This window comes from Nicotiana sylvestris, chromosome 9 (assembly GCF_000393655.2).
Source record: "Nicotiana sylvestris chromosome 9, ASM39365v2, whole genome shotgun sequence".
NCBI lineage: Eukaryota > Viridiplantae > Streptophyta > Magnoliopsida > Solanales > Solanaceae > Nicotiana > Nicotiana sylvestris.
Window position 1 is genome coordinate 119,788,760 of NC_091065.1, and position 19,527 is coordinate 119,808,286.

A 19,527-nucleotide genomic window follows, 5' to 3' on the forward strand; every position below is an offset into this window, starting at 1 on the left:
CTTCTATATTATGCGTGTTTAATATGCTCTTGCAGTCCTGCTATTAGTTCAATTGAATCTGCTTGTTTAATTCTTAATGAAATAACTAATCCACAAAAAAATATTTGGAAAGATATGTTAGATTACACGCTTATTAGTGCAACTACTGGTTTTTGTTTTAACTCATTGGTAAGCTCTTTATAATTCTACCCCTAACACTAGATTTTGCATTATTCTGAGTGATAGCACTAACTTTTTTCTCCTACTTAATTTTCTTGTTTTTTCATCTAATTTTCATATATTTAGTTGCTTTTTGTGTGTTATTTTGTCTTTCTTGGCACAATAACGATAATAAATTTTCTGCAAAATAAAATAATAAACATATGAAGAACTCTTGAATCATGTTAAGAAAATTCAACTATCTACTATAAAGGGAGAGCTGGGTGCAATATATTGAGTGAGAGAGAGAATTTTGCTTATATATACAATAAAAAATTTGGACTAAGAGGGCTGAAACAAAGTTAAAGAAATAGGTAGTTGGGAAAAGAAAATGAAAAAATAGTTAGAGGGGAGGCGCGAAGCCGTTAGTGATTGTGGAGGACGCGGATCCTTCCCTCCAACCTGACAACCACCGAACAGCCGATTCCCTTTGCCTACATGGCTTTTCCCAACGATTGATTAATTTACTCAGTCCAAAATCTATATATATACAACTTGCATTTTCATTTCTTTCCATTAAACCCTAACCCCCATGAACTCCGATTGTCTCTCTGTTTTGTCTGTATATTAAATCGACAAATTCAACCCCTGGTTTATGTAATAGCAGTGCGACTTCATTTTGACCGATCGATTTGATCGATCGGTTTTTTAGTTTCTTTCTATTGGTTTTGTTTACAATAAATAATAGTAGAACCTTAGGAAGATGTCGAAATTGTATGGAGGGGATTTCAATCAGAAGATAGATTACGTGTTCAAGGTGGTGCTGATCGGGGATTCTGCGGTTGGGAAATCGCAGCTATTGGCCCGGTTTTCGAGGAATGAGTTTAGTCTTGATTCTAAGGCCACCATCGGTGTTGAATTCCAGACGAGGACTTTAGATATCGATCATAAGACTGTCAAGGCTCAGATTTGGGACACTGCTGGTCAAGAAAGGTAATTTTACTTACAGTGATCAATGTAGATCTGTCAATCTCAAGATAATTGTGATTTAGTACTAAGTATCTACTTTTGATTTGTGAATTATGTGAATTGGTATTTGTTTGATATGGGTTTGATCAAATTGGTATCAGATATGCTATGTAAAGACTTAAAAGACTGTACTATGAGTCTGATATGCTTACTAAGGTGTATTCTTTTCGAGCTATGACCAGATATGTTTCTGTGTTTGATAAGAACTTTGTCTTTTAGAAGGGATATACAAGTAATAGTGAACCCCAAAATATGGAGTATTGGAATGAAACGGGTTCAAATTGAGCAAAATGATTACTTAGTATTCACATAACCGGCCCCATTTAGCTTGGAATTGTGGATATTGAGGAATCATATAAATTACCCCAATTAGATTAGCATTGTTTTAGATTGTAAAGGTTTGCCCTTTTTAATACATCTAATGCCTCGCCTCATATTCTGTGTTGGGTCATTTGATTCTTTATTATCTTTTTCGTACTCATGTTGTATCAATCCTAGTTTGAATTACCTTCCAAATTCTATTTCTTTTGTTGATAAAGTGTGCATTTTATTGATTTAATTGGGGATAACCCCATATAAAATGATACTATGTAATAGAACATGATCTAGATAAAAATGTGATCCTATACAAAAAAGACCCAATCATCTATACTAATTGGAATTTCATATTTCTCAAGGAATTTCTACATAAAACATAAATGATCTTCTTTTTTGATAAGTCCGGAAACATAAATGATCCTCTATTATGTACAAAAGAGTTTTCAACCCCTTCAAAAGTTATTTTCTTCCTTGTTTTCTGAATTTCCAAGTGAGTGCCAAAGGAACCATTTCCTCTGCTCTAGTCATCCTCCTTTTTCTGCTGACTACCCAACTTAGTAGCAAACTTTTAACAAAATATGGCATTAATCTTTCGATACCCAACATATTCCAAATTACTCCACAATCTGTGCGCAAGCTGAAATTTTAGCAGAAAGTCATTCAAATCTTCCGCTGATTTCTTGCACACAAAAAACCCAACTGATATGAGTTATATTCCCTTCTTGGATGTCATGATTGGCTATAGCCAAATACTATGACCTCAAATTATCCGTTCCCCCCCCCCCCCCCAAAACCCCCCAAACCTTCAACACACACAAAAGGAGTCCAGCAAGTCCTTGGAGGGTACATGTAGCTGTTTAATCAAGAGCATATATATCATTACCTTCATTGCCATGTCCATCTTTATGGAGTTGAGCCAAGAATTCCTTATGTTATTTCTTTGACTTGTTTAATTTGGTTGTTGTCAAGTTCTTTACCATTTTCTTGGGTTACTTTAATTTCTCAGTTTCTGCTGCCCTGGTTTTAAATTTATGAACTTCATAAATTAAAAGATAGCTATTAGTAGGTTTCTTTTCCAACCAGAGAATGGACAGGTGTCTGGGCTACCTAAAATTCTCACATAATTTAGTGTCATCCTGGGAACTCCTTCCCCTGGATTATAAGTTTTGCATTTGTAAGCCAGGTAGATGGAACTGTAGCTAAAGACAGTCTATGCTGGTACTGAACGACAGCTCCATGCAATTATGAACATAACCACATTGAGACAATCCAACTTTGATTCTGGGGAAAATGGTAGTTATAAATTCTATTTCCCTTTTCTTTTTAGGACTATGGGATATTTGCAGGTATCATTGTTATCAGTATTCTATATCACCTTGAGGAGAGAATGTATCTGCCTTGAGCCTTGAGGGGCTGTGAATACATGATATTTGGTGTAGAATGTCCAAAAACCAATTTTTTTTTGGTCATAAAAAAGAAGAATTATCTTTTTTGATTAATACAACCATATGTGGAAGATATTTCTCTGTGAGACCAGTCAAGTGCAATGAACATCAGAATGCTTAAGAAGTTCAGTCCTGTTTGTAGGTTTTGCATTCGTGTGTGAAATGAGTACCCTCCTAAGAATGAAAAGAAAGAAATGGATTTCAATATGTATTTAACATAATTTCAATGTCATACTGAATTCGGGAACATAGAGAGCTGAACTGAATGTATTAAATACTTATGCTCAGTGCAATTTTAAAATCTGGACTATGATTCCTCTGGGTGTTTTCTTGTTAACCATTTGATTTTTGTTATGCGCCCCTCAGGAGAGAAATTAAGAGTCACATCACAAAGGCAATATGTGTGGTGATTGATGACTGAATGCCCGTAGAAATGCTTTAATACCAAACATGAATGTGAAGTGAGGAGAGAGTTGCAAAAAGAAAAAAGAAACTGAAGCATAAAAGATAGTTGACAATTCGACATAGTCCGGTAACTACTAATCAGATGGTGGACACCCTTTACCTTTTAATGATATGAGAACAAAGATGTGCTATGCATAACTTAGTAGTTGTTTTGTTCTATATACGTGCACTATTATGGTCATGCATGATTATGATTGTGCTTGTCGCAAGAAAGCTGCTATTTTCCAGATGCTCCATGTGCCCTTTTGGGTCTCAAAACTTATGTTTGGTGTGTGGCTCCAGATATAGGGCAGTAACAAGTGCATACTACCGAGGTGCTGTTGGAGCAATGCTGGTCTATGACATCACCAAACGTCAATCTTTTGATCATGTTGCTAGGTGGTTGGAGGAACTGCGGGGCCATGCTGATAAGAACATTGTCATCATGCTTGTAGGCAACAAAACTGACCTGGGTAGTCTTCGCGCTGTACCTACTGAGGACGCAAAAGAGTTTGCTGAGAAGGAGAACCTATTCTTTATTGAAACGTCGGCCCTAGAAGCAACAAATGTTGAGACAGTGTTTGTTAATGTCTTGACGGAGATATATAGGGTTGTGAGCAAGAAATCCCTTGTTGCCAATGAGGCAGAATCAGCTGGGAGTTCAGCACTCCTCAGGGGAAAGGAAATTGTTGTTCCTGGCCAAGAACCTGTACCAAATGGGGGCTCATACAGCTGTTGCAGATCTTCATAGGATTGATCTTCTCCGGAGGTTTATACGTGGGTATTATCAGGTAATAAGTTTTTTTGGTCACTTGTAGCTCTCAACGGCTTCCAGTTCTTGATGTCTGGTTCCCTTCTTTCTGTGACATTTATACTTTTCTTTCCCTTCATGTGGGACTGATGAGCAAGAGAGATGTCATGATCCCTGAGGTGCAATGGTATTTCTACAGTAGAATTAGATTGTTTTCATTCTTCATGTAGGTTTTCACGAGCTTACAAGTATGGCAGTGTCTTCTGAGGGGATTTAAGTTTGATGTGTTCCATTGTATCATAATCACGTAAGATTGTTTTCTTCTTGCTTTTACTTCCTGATACCTGAAATTGTAACTTGCAGCAATTGAAAACGAACCAAAAACATTACATACTGATCAATTAAAGTACACACGTCATTTCACTTTCTTAAGGGAGCACTGGAAATCTTTTTCTTACTTCCCTATAGTATATATCTTGACTTCCTGCAGCTATTCCATGCATTTCTGCTTCCCTGCCTTGGAGACTCCTGTCATTTTTTCCCCTACTATAGTTAACATCATTTGAATAGGGAAGAGGGAGGGCTGGGAGAGATCGATCACTGGTAGCCGCTTTTAGATACGGTATTTTAATTAAGACTAAAGCGTAGCCAAATTCGGAAAATTTCAGAGCCTTCTGCTTCAGACCTTCGGGTATGAAATTTTGAACTGCTTGAGAATGTCTGAAGTTTGATCTGCCCAAATCAAATTTAACAGTTTAAACTTCAAACTCGATAGTCTGAAGTTTGAAACTTCAGGCTCACGGTTGAAGTTTTCAGATATGAGGTCTGAAGTTTGATTATAAGATAGCTAAACTTTAAATTTACTTTGTAAATTTCGACTATTCTTTAAGTAGTGGTCCTAAAAATGAAGGGGCATTTGTATCTATACCCGCTTTTTGGGTCACGTTTTAACTTATGTCCGCTTTGCAAAAAAAATTGCAAGCGTACCCACTTTTTCGCGTAACTTCAGCATACGGGGCTGAAGTAGCAAAGGCAATCACGCAAAACTTCAGCATTCTAGTAGACGGGATTGAAGTAGCAAGTGTGCTGAAGTTTTTATTTGTAATTGCTAAACTTAAGCATAGTAGCTGAAGTTTTGTTCTCTATCTGCTGAAGTTTTTGTTTTTGTAACTGGCGAAGTTTTTGTTTTTGTTTTTGTAATTGGCGAGTTTTTGTTTTGTGACTGACGAACTTCTAAAGTTTTTGTTTGTAACTGGCGAACTTTAGCTGTAGGGCTGAACTAAAAGGTTTCCAAAATTTGGTATTTTGTCAAGTTTCAATCACAACTCATCCCTTTCAAACCCTCCGATAGACTTCTTCGGTACAAACAAAATCTTGATTTTTTATCTTTGCCATTGCCATTCCTTTTCATTTTTTGCTGGTCTTTTCAGACTGAACTATCAACCTCACAAAACGGTGCTATATTACTTTACTACATAGAATTGAAACCTCTTCATTTGATAGTGTTACCTTTTTATTTGTGCGCAAGGACTTTTTTACTTTCTTTTCAACTGTAATTTTCATTCAGTGGGACCAGCTGAATAACAACCCTAGGCTATCTGGAGAAAATTTTAGCTCAATTTTGTCCATGCAATAAAAAGAAAGGAGTGGTCTATCGGATTGAGGGCAGATAACTTTGAGGAGGAGAAGGAGGAGAAAAGGGGTTGAAGTTATTTAAAAAGTGCGTACAAGTTAAAACTTTTTAAAAAAATAGATATAGGTTAAATGGGGGCGACCAAAGAAGGCGTCCCCGTGCAATTTTTACAAAAATAAAAATTTGTGCATTTCGCCCCATTGAACTTAAGAGCGGCCCATTCGGTAAACCTGGACTTGGATTTGGTTCAAGTAGGTGGGCGGGCCGTTGCCTCTAGCCAAGTTTAGGCTTAGCCCAACTTGTAATGTAACTTAATGAGTTGATGTGAAGATGGTGACTACACAGTTTCCGTTAATGTCGTCAAAATAGCACGGGCTAGCCAGTTTTCAGATTGGTAATTGAAAAATAGTCAGCGTTTGCAAAGTCATTGAAAAACAATCACTATTTTACTGAAACATGGAAAGTTCCAGCATAATATGCTGGATTATGTAGCTCATACGTATAAACTTCCAGCATATTATGTTGAACCTCCAGCACATTATGCTAGAATCTCATGTGTAAAAAACTCGAACTCCAGCATATTATGCTGGAAATTTTTTGGATTTTAAGGGTGTTTTGTTCAGATTTTATCATTACATAAAAAAATGGCTAAATTTCTATTACTTTTGAAACTGTGACTATTTTTCAATTGCCAGTTGTAAATCTTGCTATTTCTGATTTTTGTTGTTAATGTCTCATAATATTGAGAGAAAAATGAACATCTGTTGATATGTAAATAATCGATAACTATTTGTTGGAATAGAATAAAGCAGACTAATAAATTTGCTTCCACAGCAAAATTTCCCTTCACAATTTTGAGTGCAAAGTTGTCATATACCAAAACTGATGGACATCTTAGCCAACCAAATAATTCTCAAAATTTTAGTTTTCCAGTCCTTGAACGAAAGAAGGTTAATCCTTGCAAAAAATAAAAATAAAAAATTGTGGCCTTCAGTTATGACTTATGACACAGAATGAAGACTTCATTTTATTTATCATTATATACACTCCATCATTTTGATCAAACTGGCATACGTAAATCCACATGTGCACATCTTTGTAATGAGAGTTGGCATTTGATGAATTGAAGATACTACTATAAACTAATATATGTTTTTTAATGATGAATCTGTATACAAAACAAATGGAATATGATTTTCTCATTCCACTTGTGAACCCACATGATTTTCATGTATTTATTATTACACCTACTGATAATTCATTAATTCATCCATATATTGCCCTACTCAATAGGGTGTTTTTTGAATCCACAAACTTTTCAGAATTTTTAATAATAAATAACCCATCTTGATATGGATATTTCAACAGAATGAGATGAGGTAATCAGCTCCGTTACAGGTAAAAGTACTTGTTGCATCATCATAAGGATAGCTATAAGCATCTGGACAAGCCTTCTTGAAAATTTGTGAGTAATTTGTAGGCTTGCATATGTTGGGATCATTGAATTCCTCAGTGCAACAATACTCTGGTTTATTAAAAGCAAGACATGCACTATTACATGCAATGACTGTATCATTATTTGTTTTCACTTGTAATTCAGGAGGGCACTGTAAGTTTTCGTCTGAAACACACTGGACATTTGAACAATTCCCAGATCCACCTGAAGGGTAAACTGAAATGGGGATATTGAAACCATCCACAAAACTAACATCATAGAAATCCATAGGACTATCAAGGGTGAACTCTGCAAGTGAGGCTGGTGGGTTGCCACCTGCACCATTGCATTCGAATGCTCCGCTGCAGTCTGCAGTGCCACATGTCCCTTTACCTGCCACTGCAGTGGCGTACACAGAATTTAACGACTTTTAAATTGTTTGCGTCTACATATATGGTTTTGCTAACTTCAAGACTATAGTATTCTCCATTTCTTACTAGCAAATAAAAACTATGAACAATTTTGTCTTTCATACACTTTCCGTTTTTTTAGTCAAATGCCTCTCTAATTAGTCAGATCCCTCACTATAACAGCTGCAATGCACTTCTTTTTCTATCTCCCTTTAATAATTTCTTCCATATTTTCTTTATTTGTTTCCTCTAGTAATTGGGACCAACAATTCACATGTCAAATATGAAAGTGCTCTCACATAATTCTTTGGCTCAAATTTAGAAATATATATATGACCCTCGAGTAATAAAGTAACAAGGGTAAGTTAAAGGGCAAATTTGAAACTGCAAAACTTATCTACTACAGTCTACAACATGTAATAGCTAGATTAGCGGTACCCGTACACACACATATCTATATTATATTAAAAGCACGAAGGCCCTTAGCGAAATGTTGTTCGCCTTTTTTACCCTTTAAGAATTAATTTTGCACTAGACAAAATAGTCATTTAACTCATTTTCATAATATTTAGGACTTGAAAATTAATTACTATATTTTAAGTATTAAATCATTCCTTATTTAAATTGGGTAGAAAATCCTAAAATTTAGGACTTTAAAATCAATTTAACTTTTACCTTATATTAATCACTTAAAAAAAAACACCAACGTTTCCTTTCATTAACAAGAGATATATTACCTATTATATATTTTCTTAATTCTACAATATCAGTAAAATACTACTACCAATGAATTAATATTTTCCCAGAATAGATTATTGGAACTTAAAACTAACGGGATTTTTTTGGTCTCAATTATAAATAAACAAAAACTGTAGTCCTTGGAGTATGTGTCAAGTAGTATAAGAAATAATTTATTGAATAGTCAATTAATTATTTCTTAATATTTAACAGTTAAATGAATTAAAATTTTACGCATTAAAATCTTTCTTATTTGAATTATGCAGAAAGTTCTACCATTTACAACTTTAAAACTGTTTAGAGTTTACTTTATACAAATCTATGTTTAGGAGTTTAAAATTAATTAAAATTTTACTTATTAATTTTTTTCTTATTTAAATTATGTAAAAAGTCCAAAACCTTTAAAAATATTAAGAGTTTATTTTATGTAAATCTTACACTTAAAAACTTATACTATATTAAAAGCACAAAGGCCCTTGGCGAAATGTGTTCGTCTTCTTTACCCTTTTAAAATTAGAGTTCACCCTAGACAAAAAAGTTATTTAATTATCTCCCTAAGATTTAGGACCTTTAAATTAACTAATTTTTTTAAGAATTTAAAATAAACTATATAACCGTATTCTATTTACCAACGTTATATCTTTTAGACAAGATAATTACTTTCGTTGTCTTTTAATTTTGATACAAAGTTAGAAAGATTCTAAGTCTATATGATCGAATACTATGTATCTTGATTACAAAAAGCAAATATTACCACCATGTAAGAAATAGACATATAGATTTCAAGGGGGGGAAAAGACTCAACCTAAGAAAAAATCAGAACATATTTTAAATCTTTAAATCTCTTTGTTATATAAAAATAATTTATTTTCTACATAAAATATTTATTTTAGAATGTTGACAAATTAAATTAGGTTTTATTTATTATTCTTCATGGAAATGGAAAACTAATTATACTTACTTATAATCTATAGTCGTAATAAATATTGTTTACTAAACCTTCCTCTACATTAGAAAAATCAATTCTTTAAATATATAATTCTCTACTATATACCACGTATTTTTTATATTTAACAAGTTTTTTAAATTTGTAATATATTTTGTTATAAAAAGTAGCTTACCTTCAATTTTCTACATAAAATATTTTTGTTAGAATCTTGAAGATAAATTAATTGATTTTCTACATAAAATATTTTTGTTAGAATCTTGAAGATAAATTAATTGTGAAAAAGTTACCATTTATTTTAAAGCTTCATTATTTTTTGTATTCATTATTTGATAATTAATAAAAAAATGTTATTATTTCCTTGTAGGGTGATTTTAGGAATGCACTATATCTCCTTTTCAAAAATTTAAGTTATTATTCAATTTTTCAAGCTTTTAATATTTTTAAGAAAAATAATAACTATTTAATTAATATTATTGGATGTAGATCTAAGAAAATTTGTTTAAAGAACAACTTCCTGAAGACTGGCCTAATTAGGTGACTGAAGTTTTATGAAAAATTATATTATTTAGTAGATATATTTGGGAATGTAGTGACACATCTACCGAATAAACAATCAGGTTAAATATCCAGTAGTTAATGTTTATAATATTTTGATGAAATAAAAATTTTGACAAATTGTGACGTAATATAATACTACCATTGGTCTAATTGATAGTCGAAATTTGTATTACTTGTATTCCAAAGAGATGTTAGACGAGATACAACAGCATGACATATTTATTTCTTATTTCACAAGATATTATATTATATAACTAATTCAACTATATTCATCATCTTTGTATGTTAAGAAGATATTGTTTCAATGTATACAATAATTTATTTATTTATTTTATATATTTTATACTGAATGACGTGAAACACACGTGCAACTCACGTACACTAAAGTTAGTATATATATATATATATATATTTGTATTTAAGAAATCTAATGAATATGTATAAATTATTAATTTAAAATCCAGTAACTTAAAAGAATTATAATCCCGAACCCATAAGGTTGAAATCCTAGCTCCGCATGTGATCATTTCGATACCCCTTACTAAAGGGTGTCATCGTCACTCGTGTTTACTTGAGGTGTCAAAGTTGCATTGGCTTCGTGGCCAGAATCGACCTGACCAACCAGTAGGTGCTTTGATTTCTGCAGTCTCATTTGGTTGTAGCTGCAAACCTCCATTCATTAGTAAGGGATGACCTCCTTCTGATAAAATTCCAGGCCATATAGTCATATTGCATTTGTTTTTTAATGTGAAAACTGCAGCATCTCCACCTGTATGTAAGATCATATATATAAGTATTGAGCAGACAAGAACTATATATAGAGAGAGAGCGCGTTAAAGAATACTTACCAATGAAAAAGAGAAGGAAATAAAGGATAAGAACTAAGAAATGTGGTTCCATATTGATTTCCTTTTGACTGTTTTTGAGTTCAAGGATTTTAGACTTTTGGATCTTGAAATTGATGATGTATATATAAGGTTGAGATGAAGTTAGGAGTTATATACCCTATTTATGGCATGGGCTTACAGAGAAGTTGAGAAAGGTTGATGTGAGAAAAGGTCAATTAATATTTATCAATCATAAATGAATTAGAGGGAGGGTTACCTTCACATGCCTAAAATTAAATCTTTATTTGTAAATTATGAATAAGGAAAAGAACGGTTGGAAAAAAATAGAAGAATTATAATTTCAATGATTTTCTACCTAAATGAAATGGGTAGTCATGAAAAATAGATGCTGATTTGAGAAAATGAAGGAAAAAATTAAGGCTGGTTTCTTCCCCTAGCTTTAGACTCGTTCTAGTTCCACATCTTTGGTGTGTGTGTATGTATGTATATATATATATATATATATATATATATATATATATATATATATATATATATATATATATATATTAAAAATTGTTTGATTGACTTGATCAATAACTTCTTTTTCTTTTGTGTTTAAAACATACCGAGTGGATATTATGTTGTTTCTTCTATGGACCTCGATTAACAATGTCAGAGAAACGTTTTTGCTCATAAAACTCTATAAGGTTATGTTAGTACAAAATATTGTTGTTACTAAAAATTTGGTGAAAAGTATGTATCTTGAATCTTAAAAAAGAAGAACAATATCATGTAAAATGGAACTAGTTAAGAGTAAATTATAATTCACACAGATAACTTAATTTGAAGACGTCAAAATCATTTCGTTGTCACAGAGAACCCTCCAAAAACATTGTATTCCTGAAATACTGAAACAACAAAATTATGTTGTAATCACTTCACATCATTACGTTTCTTATAGCTTTCAACTGAACTTTCTCCCCACATGGCCAAATGTTCGTGTTAAACAATTGGCACCTCGATGGAATTATAACAACACTAAGATTTAAAGAGAGTCTCGTATGTGTGTGTAATTAAAAAAAAAATATTCGAACATATGATATTTTTCTTGTGGTTTATATATTTCATAAGTTTTATTTTTGTGTAAAATGATCAGTTTATTATCCCTGTCCAATGTCACTGTGATAATTAATTAAATTGACACTCTCAAAAACATAAAGTAATGGTCAACGAAAAAAATGCAAACAAGGGAAATTAATATTTAATATCTCCATATGTAGCCACATAAAAACCAGTTCGTTTCCTACTTTCGTATAAAATTTCTTTTACATGATTATATTATCTAGAAGAGTATAATCATAAAGATGATTATAGGTAATTAACACTATTCATAAAAAAAGTGAAATTGATAACTTAAAAAATAAGACATATCATATACAACAATATATTAAAATACACAGATAGTGTAATTTTTAATTAGTGTATATAAGTTAATCTTTCGAAGCAACTTGTTCAAAGTTCAACGTGCCATATAAACTCAACACATTGTTTAACGTGTTGGCACATGAGTAGCATATGTCTTGTCTTTGCATTTTTTTTTATTTTTCTCTCCTTAATTCGTTTAGACCATAATTGTATTTTTTATAACTAGAAGGTCATGTTATGAGCCTATGCATATGCAAGAGGTTACTAGTAATAGAAATATTGACACTAAATTCAAACCATAGATAAATTTTCAAGTTAATTAAGCGAAGTCGTGTGCAATGGTACAAACCTTTTCATTGTGTTCATCTTCCCTTGCGTACAAGTAATTCCATGGTTAGGAAGCCATAGTCATTGTCCGATATTTGGAACGTGCTATTTTGGTAGTATTGAAATTAATCCTAAGATTCTCACCCCCTGCAATAGTTTATAAGTTTTGGCACGTGTTGTTTTGGGGGTTGTAGTTGTTTGACCAATAAGTATAATCCTTGGTTCAAATATTAAATTTGTGTAATAAGGGGTTAAACCTAGTTAACAATAATATTTTTAGATGCGAGTTCCAGAAGCATGATTAACGTTGGACAGATCTGGTAGATGTATAATAATAGTGTGCAATATTCATTCCAAGTAATATGAGCGATAATAGAGCATTTAATAGCAATGAATAACAATAAATGACATTTAAGCAAATAGAAGGAGTGATTCACCCAATAAAGAATGAACTAGATGGTTATTCCTCCTCACAATGATGAGTGACAGACAAATCCTTGAATGTTCAAATTATTCTCGGATCTGATGGAAAGTGAGGAATAATTTTTGACGAAAATCTTGATGAAAAGGTCATTCTTGTATCTTAGTAAGAGAGAGAATATTTAGCCAAAAGTTTGTTCTTACACATGAATCTCACGTGCCTCACATCATTGGCCCCTCTTTATATATATATATATATATATATATATATATATTACAAACTCCAATAGTATAAAATGCAGAGATTCCCTAGAATGTTCCCTTTAATATCTTATTTCGAAAACTAGTTGTTACAGCTTCACCAGCAATGTTCGACCTCGGCCATTATCGACATCTCGAACACGACTCCCGTTGACTCTTTGGCTTCGAGTATTTCTGCTTTCTGGCCCACCTCGACTAATGACGACTCGAGAATTCTTCCTTCAAGGTAATTTTATTTCAAAAACTATCTAGCAGATTTCGACCCATACAGTTAGTCCCTCCGCTTATTGAGGCCGGCCTCAGGTAGTCCTGATGAGCGGATTCAGTTCGTCGTGGTCGTGATGTCAAGGCAAGCTGGCAATGTGGCCTTTCATGAGCTGTAACTTTTGGGGTTACGTTGTTCCTGTGACGACCCAAAGGGTCATCACCGGTTTTATCCCTTTTTCCGTGCTTCTGAGGCCTTGAAAACCCCACCTTTAGCTGCCTCGATTTGTGTGCGCAGTCCGGACGCGTAGCCGGAAAAGCTTATGTGTTAAATTATGTGAAATTTGGTAAATTGTGGCTTTAAAATGGTTAAAGTTGGCTTTGGTCAACATTTTAGGTAAACGGACCCGGACCCGTGATTTGACGGTCCCGGAGGGTCCGTAGAAAAATATGGGACTCGGGCGTATGCCCGGAATCGTAATCCGAGGTCCCGAGCCTGAGAAATGAATTTCTAAAAGAAATTGTTTTTCTGAAATTTATTTGGAAATTTGAAATGAAAATTAATTAGAAAGCATTGGTATCGGGCCCGTATTTTGGTTCCGGCGCCCGATACATGTCTTATATGTGGTTTAAGCGCTTTCTGTGAAATTTGGTTGAAATCGAACGTCATTTGACGTGTTTCGGACCTAAAACTCTAAGTTTGAAAGTTTATGAAGTTTGATGAAAAAGTGATGATTTTGAGGTTTGATTCCTCGTTAATGATGTTATTTCGGCGATTTAATCGCATGGTTAAGTTTGTAGGATATTGTTGAGTTAGTGTGTGTGTTTGGTTAGGATCCCCGAGGGCTCGGAAGTGTTTCGGAAGTGTTTCGGAGTGGTTTTAGCCTTAAAGATGTTGCAGAATCTGTTGTCTGTTGTTGCCCAGTTCTTTGTTCTAAGTGATCGCATAGCTATATCCGCGATCGCATAGTGTAAATTTTCAGGGGTTCAGTTTGTTCTATGCGATCGCATAGTGCCTCCCGCGATCGCATAGTGTGTTAGCCCAGCCTTCACTATTTTACTCTATGCAATCGCATTGCCTTGTCTGCGATCGCATAGCCCAGCCCCATTTACTCTATGCGATCGCATTCCCTCTTCCGCGATCGCATAGAGCAAATTTCGCCTAGTTAAATTTTTAAAACTTCAGAAACAGTAGCTACAGGACTCATTCAAAAACTCACGAGCTTTCTTATTCCCCAAGCACTTAGGAGTCCATTGAAGCCCCCATTCTTCAAGACCACTTGGGTTAGTAAATTCCCACTTATTTTCTTCATTTTCCATCATTAACTATTGAGTTCCTAAGCTTAAATCATGTAATTTAGAGTAGAAATTAGGGGTTTTGGGTGGAGTTAGGTTTTTGGGAATTTTGAGTGATTCAACCTCAATTTGGGGTCGGATCTTAAAATAAATTATATATTTGAACTCGTGGGGTTATGGGTAATCGGGTTTTGGTCTGAGCCTCGTGTTTGGACCGTGGGGGCCCGGGGTCGAATTTTGGTATTTTTGGAAGAATGCTAGGAACTTCATATCTAAGCTATGGGGTTTTGTTATCGAGTCTTCATTGATATTATTGAATTAATTATGCCTAGATATCGTTGTTTCGGAGTCGGATTGTAAAGGAAAGGCGGTATTTGAGGGTTGATTGCTATTCTTTGGACCGAGGTAAGTGTTTGTTCTAACTTTGGCTTGAGGTAATAGGATTAGAGTGTTGTTTGCTATTTGCTAATTGTTGAGTACGGTGTATAGGCATGGTGACGAGTATCTATACACCGGAGTCTAGCATGACCGTGAGTCTTATTTGTATTTATTCGGATTTTGTGATATCACTTCCTTGTTAAATTGATAAATTTCATATGATGTGAAGAGTTTGAGGAAGAATTATGATTTGTACATTCTTGGAGCATTGGCTCGAGTATATTATAAAGCGTGAAAGTATATGAAATGGTTGAACCCCTTTGGAGCGTTGGCTCAGGTGGTAAAGTGAGATAAGAGGCAAAAGTGAAAGAAAGAGAAAGAACTATCGAATTGTTCCCTTGCCGAGATGTTTGCCGTTTTGTTGATTATCTCCCTTGCCGGAATGCTGAGATTATTGATATTGTTCCCTTTCCGGGCTTTGATTGTTTAATTGTGCTCCCTTGCCGGGATTTAGCTGTTTAATTGTGTTCCCTTGCCGGGGATTCCTATTATTATTTGTTCACTCCCTTGCCCCTTTGTTTGTGATTGTTGTTTGGGTGAGGAAGAGCGATAAAGCACGAAGGGTGATGCCGTGCATTGTTTGTTATTGTGAGGAAAGAGTGTAAAAGCACGAAGGGTCATTTTGTGCCATGTTTTGAATAATTATGCACGAAGGGTCATTCCGTGCCATGTTTTGAATAATTATGCACGAAGGGTCATTCCGTGCCATGTTTTGAATAATTATGCACGAAGGGTCATTCCGTGCCATGTTTTGAATATTATGCACGAAGGGTCATTCCGTGCCGTGTTTTGAATAATTATGCATGAAGGGTCATTTCGTGCCATGTTTTGTATATTATGCACGAAGGGTCATTCCGTGCCATGTTTTGAACATTTATGCACGAAGGGTCATTCCGTGCCTTGATATGAGAGTTTATGTGAGGAAGAGCGCGAAGGTTAATGTCGTGTACCTTATATGATTGTTTTGGTGAGAACGAGAGTAAAAGCACGAAGGTTGATGTCGTGCAACTGTTGATTAACTTGTTCTCCTTAACTGTTGCTATTGTACAGTTTCACTTCTCTATCTGTTGACTTTATATCTGAACTGTTACACCCCCATAGCATGCTCCCCCCTCCCTCTTAGCTGTTTAAATTCTGTGTATTCCCTTTTATTGCATATATCTGCACAGGTTGTTTTTGGTAGGCTCCGTCTAGCCTCGTCACTACTTCGCCGGGGTTAGGCCGGGCACTTACCAGCACATGGGGTCGGTTGTACTCATGCTACACTCTGTGCATCTTTTTGCACAGATCCAGGAGCAGCTTTTTGTTACATCTCGCATTTTCGTACGTTAAAAGTTTCGTCTTCGGTTAACTGACGTAGAATCGGGGATGAGATCATCTTGACATTAACGTATTAACAAGCGATAAATAAGTGTTATGAGGGATAAAGGGGTACGCGGATTAACGAAAACGGTTTTTGTTGAAAGTGGACAATTTGAAATAAAATACGGGTCGAGCGATAATACCCGAAAATTATGAACTACTACCATGCAAGGTACCATATGAAAACGGTAGTATAATATATAAAGTATATATGAAGTATTTTAAAAAATAATAATAAATAGAATTTTAAGAAATTTGTGATAATTTTTAAATTATGCGGCTAATTGGTTAATTACCGGGTAACAAAACATTACCCGGTTAACTAATAAGTGGATAAAAATTTAATAAATTAACCACTCTCCACGTGGCACAAGGCCACCAAGTTAAGAAATGACTCACTACACATAAGTGTAGGTGTCTATCTAATAATCAAATGACTTAAGCATTAAAGTGACTAAGACTTAGCAAGAATCTGATCCAAAAATAATCATTTAGAGTCTTTGACATATCAACTCACATTTTAGTACTAAGAACGTGGGAAATCAAGGATATTGAAGCAGAATATTTCGTCCAAAATTCTTGCCAAGAGTTCAAGTGAAAAATTTCAAAGTTCAAATACATTAAATCCATTTCCATCCTTGTTCAAAAAGATTAGCTTCTTTGGCTTCATTTTAATTATTTTGACATTGGAACCAAGAGAATTGAATCAGTTCAATTCGTCCAACCTCTTAGCAACCAATCTGTTCTTCGTTTTGAAATCAAGAAAGTTGAACAGGTATGTTAAGGCCCTCCCTTCTTTCTTTTGGCATGGTCTAGATTATACGAAAGAAACGAGCAAATACACGGTTTCTATAAATTATTCTATTCATAAAAATAGTAAGGGTGTCTATATTCTTGATTACCCATGAGAATTATTATTTCCTTCTGTTCATGGGTCTCAGAATAATACGCAGTTGGAAAAATTTATCCGGAAGGAATATTGAGATTATTACGTATTTTCATGCATTTCGTACATGTGCATTGATCCATGACCAGATGGCGTTATATACGCGTATATATGTAATATATGTATATGGGATATGGGAAAAGTTTACGGCGTTATATACGTACCACCACCTGATCAGTTGGTATATGATGATGATATTGCCCACAATGGCTAAAATATGATTCAAACGGCGTTATATACGCATATATATGTATGTATATATATGTATATGGGATATGGAAAAGGTTATGGCGTTATATACGCACCACCACCTGATCAGCTGGTATATGTTGACGATATTGCCCACAGTGGTCGAGATGATATGATGGGATGCCCCCAGTGGCTTGATGATATTATGTACACCATACCTATGCATGGCATGACATTTACACGCACGTGCATGATGTTATAAACGTTTCAGTATTTACAAAGTTATTCAAATTTAAAAATGTGTTTCAGTATTCCATGTTTCATCTATGTCTTTTACGTACTAATTTCCATGCCTTACATACTCAGTACATTTTTCGTACTGACACCCTATTTCACGGGGCCTGCGTTTCATGCCCGCAGGTGCAGGTAGACAAACTGACGGTCCCCATTCTTAGGATCCCTAATCAGCGAAAGTTGGCGTGCTCCATTTGATCCGGAGCTGCTTTTGATATTGGTACGATACGTTTGTACATATATATGTATATGAGTATGACTTGGCTCAGTCCCGTCTTTGTACAGCTATGTTTCTGTTAGAGGTCTGTAGACAGTATGTCTAGTTGGGTTGTATGTGGCCTTGTCGGCTTTCAGTTTTTGATGTATAGTTGTCTATAGCAGCCTTGCCGGCTCGCCCACTGTATTCTACCTGTATACGTACATATGCCTTGATGGAAGGCTTCTTTCACGTATGTTAATTTTGTAATGCAGTAGATGTTATTCAGGTTCATATCTTAGACGCATGCTTAGGGGTAATTGATATGTAAGACTCAGGCGCCCGTCGCGGCCCATCGGTTTGGGTCATGACAAAAGTGGTATCAGAGCAGTTCTATCCTAGGGTTGTCTACAGACCGTGTCTAGTAGAGTCTTGTTTATGGGTGTGTCGTTCACCACACTTATAGACAGGAGGCTACAGGACATATAGGATGTTATCCTCTTTTCTTATCTTAGATCGTGCAATATAAGCATTCGTGTTCCTAACGATGTGTCACGTTTTTAGCAATGTCTACGAAGACTACAGCCGCTAGCACGGGTCAGAAGGCTACAAAGGTGCCAGAAAGAGAGATAAGTTATACTATGGATTCAGACCCATCAGAGATCATGGGTTCTATTGAGGAGGATCCATCCGAGGATCCACATGAGCCATCCGTTCGAGTTGTTTCAACCACTCCGGCAGTAGATGGGGTGAGAGGAGTTCCGACCTCACCAAGGCCCTTAGTTTCACAGCCCGTTGATCAGGGTATGAGGGGAGTAGTGCATGGATTGGCACATCCAGGATTCCCTCAGGCTCAAAACTATGTCAAGGCATTTGAGGACACCAGCTCTTCTGAGGTTCTGGATAGTCCACAGTCTTGGGAGTCCGTCAATCAAGGTTCTTCAGTGTATGTTATGGGATACATAGAGGAAGAAGATAGTAGTCGGGCCAAGAGAAGGAAGGTAACTGATAAGGACATGAGGATTCCGCTTCGGAGTGTGTCTGATCGAGGTTCTTATGTAGGACGAGGCAAGGACCCTCTACTGTAGGCTTCCTACAAGTGTCAGTTTTTGGTTGGTGAGTTCCACCTCTTCTTAGAATATTACCATGTCAGGGTTTTAAAGGTGTTTGGTTGTTTTATGAGGATGTAGGGAGCCCCGTCCCGACTTGTATATATATTGGTTATGCCTACTTAGAGGCTTTGTAGATAGTATCATGTATATAGTTTTGGGTATAATATGTCTACGGCCTAGTCGACCCCTATGTATATAAACCTTTTTCTAAATTAGTTATGCCAGTTAAGTCTTAATGTTGTTATATATATATATATATATATATATATATATATATATATGGATGTTGCCGTAATGACCCATGATAGATTTGAGAACAAACAAGGATAAGGTGTGTGGTGCTCGGTTAGGTAGGACTTGATATTATAATTGATATGGA

At 35.0% G+C, this 19,527-nt stretch overlaps 2 protein-coding genes across 3 annotated transcripts; one reads left to right on the plus strand and one right to left on the minus strand.

Annotated features, from left to right (window-relative positions):
• The first annotated feature begins 493 nt into the window (after positions 1 to 493).
• Positions 494 to 4,553, plus strand: LOC104245618 (ras-related protein RGP1-like). The gene is made up of 3 exons (XM_009801240.2): positions 494 to 1,131; positions 3,678 to 4,165; positions 4,356 to 4,553. The coding sequence occupies exons 1-2, from the start codon at positions 902 to 904 to the stop codon at positions 4,123 to 4,125; spliced, it is 678 nt and encodes a 225-aa protein (XP_009799542.1). The 5' UTR covers positions 494 to 901; the 3' UTR covers positions 4,126 to 4,165; positions 4,356 to 4,553.
• Positions 4,554 to 7,119: 2,566 nt separating this feature from the next.
• Positions 7,120 to 10,968, minus strand: LOC104240522 (pathogenesis-related thaumatin-like protein 3.5). 2 transcript variants are annotated; one of them, XM_070156484.1, is made up of 3 exons: positions 10,697 to 10,968; positions 10,420 to 10,617; positions 7,120 to 7,586 (listed from the first exon to the last, which is right to left on the minus strand). In XM_070156484.1, the coding sequence occupies exons 1-3, from the start codon at positions 10,746 to 10,748 to the stop codon at positions 7,120 to 7,122; spliced, it is 717 nt and encodes a 238-aa protein (XP_070012585.1). In that variant the 5' UTR covers positions 10,749 to 10,968. The 2 variants fall into 2 exon arrangements, with proteins under 2 accessions (XP_070012585.1, XP_070012584.1); XM_070156483.1 differs by having other exon boundaries at positions 7,120 to 7,592.
• Positions 10,969 to 19,527: the final 8,559 nt, after the last annotated feature.